This window comes from Egretta garzetta, unplaced genomic scaffold (assembly GCF_000687185.1).
Source record: "Egretta garzetta isolate BGI_Z169 unplaced genomic scaffold, ASM68718v1 scaffold598, whole genome shotgun sequence".
Taxonomy (NCBI): Eukaryota; Metazoa; Chordata; class Aves; order Pelecaniformes; family Ardeidae; genus Egretta; species Egretta garzetta.
The window spans coordinates 90,325-92,199 of NW_009260621.1; the positions used below are offsets into that span (position 1 = coordinate 90,325).

General features: G+C 53.0%; 1 protein-coding gene across 1 annotated transcript in view; it reads right to left on the reverse strand.

The window, feature by feature from the left end:
• The window catches only part of NPHS2 (NPHS2 stomatin family member, podocin), a 7,972-nt gene that overhangs the window by 671 nt on the left and 5,426 nt on the right, over window positions 1-1,875 (reverse strand). The window contains exons 6-7 of the mRNA XM_009645285.1: window positions 1,480-1,535; window positions 583-661 (exon numbers count right to left, since the gene is read on the reverse strand). Of these exons, the coding sequence (XP_009643580.1) occupies window positions 583-661; window positions 1,480-1,535 (135 nt within the window). The remainder of the gene's footprint in view (window positions 1-582; window positions 662-1,479; window positions 1,536-1,875) is intronic.

Genomic DNA, 1,875 nt, shown 5'->3' on the forward strand with positions numbered 1-1,875 from the left:
GCTGTCTGAAGATCACAGCTTGTATTAGACCTCGATGCTTCCAAAAATTTGGGAGCTCATGTCTAATTTGTTTTTAACTAGGCCCATCAGTGTTCATAATTGGGCATACCCTTGCTGCAAAAACATGGGAGAGGACAGCACCTGGGCTAGTCTTGTGAGAGGGGTGCTGGACACCAGCTAGGCCCTTGAGCAGCTCAGTGCAAGGGATGGAGACCAGCCTGGGCTGAGCAAGGTGCAGGGTATGTGACAGTGGTGACAGCCCTACACTGGGCTGCTAGAGGAGAGAGAAACCCTGAGGAGGAAGAGATCCCCGTGGGGATCACTGTAGGATAACCCCAGACCTCTTGTGTGTCTTTCTGTCCTACCTGTAGGCCAGGTACCAGATCTGGCACTCCACTGGGCTGGCCCAGACTCTTGCTGCAGCTCCCCTTGCTAGACAGAGCTCTTGAACAGGCATTAAAGGAGGTGTATCTTCCCAGAGCTGTATCCCAGCGTGGCATGTCCCAGGGACCTCAAACCAGGGGTGGGAAAGGAAGGGGGGATACTTTGGAAGGAGATGGGAGGTATTTAGGGTTGGCATACCCGCGCTTTGGCCTGTCTCTGGGCCTCTGCTTCCACAGCCAGGGACTGCCGGACTTCAACAGGGAGCTGCACGTTGTTGCTGTGGTAGTAAGGGACAGGGATTAGTTGGACTCTAGGCTCTCCTGGCAGTACGGGATGGTCAATCTGAGGCTTGGAATGGGCTCATCAGTCAGTCTCTGCAGAGCTGTTCACACATGTTCTTTGCTCCCTGGGTGTCCTTTGTGTGTCTCACTTTAGCCTTCTACCTCCATTCCCGTCCTTCTTTGCCAGCCTGGTTTTCTAATGACCAGGCTTGCACGATCACTAGGCAGCAGAGTGACCTCTTTTCTCTGTGCCTCTGAGGCTTAAGTCTAAGCTCACTCTTTGTGAGACATCAGAGAATCCTCTGGGAGATTGCTCTCAGGACAAGCATAGGTATTTCCTTCTGTTCATAGATTTACTCATTCACTGCTTGGCGCTCTCTTCCAAGGCCTTCTACATGATGAGCATGTCCCACCTTTCTGCATGGCCTTCTGAGTGATGAGCCCATCCCAACCAGAGCTTTGATCTAGAGTGGGACACAGAGGGCTCGGTGCCTGCTGCGCCTCTTGGGCTACCAGAATTGGGTGCAAACACTGCCTGCAGCAGCGGTGAAACGGTGGGGAGATCCCAGCTAAGGAGCCTGCCTGTCAGTGCAGGAGCAAGTGCAGCCTTCGCCTGTGGAAGTTTTACATGAGGCAGAGGTTGAAGGGGGCAGGGAAAGCAAGAAGGCGAGGGGTGAGGCTCTACCTGCTGCAGAATGGCTGCAGGGGGAGAGCCAGAGGCAAAGCAGGAAGAGGAGCAGGCAGCAGTGAGCAGTGCAGGACAGGTACTTGCAAAGGGCCAGGGAAGTCTCCTCAACCAGCATTTCCTACCTACATTTCTGTTCTCTCCACTTTGATCCCCCAGCAGCCTGTAACCGCATCCAAAGCCACCTGCGAAGAGGAATGTTTTTAGAGCATGGGGAGAGCACCAGCCCTGGCCTAGGCCCCTTACAGGGACTAAGACAGCGCAGGGATGTTAATTCAAGGCAGTTAACTGCAGGACTGTAAGGCAGATTTATTAGGTTTTGTGTGCTATTGTGTGAGGCCCCTCAGAAATAAAACTATTTCCCTTGCTTCTGATTTGTGTTTGCCCCAGTCTACCCGTCTTTTAAATACCTCCAGGGATGGGGACTCAACCACTTCCCTGGGAAGCCCATTCCAATGCCTGACACCCTTTCACTGAAAAAATTTTTCCTACTGTCCAACCTAAACGTGCCCTGGCGCAACTTGA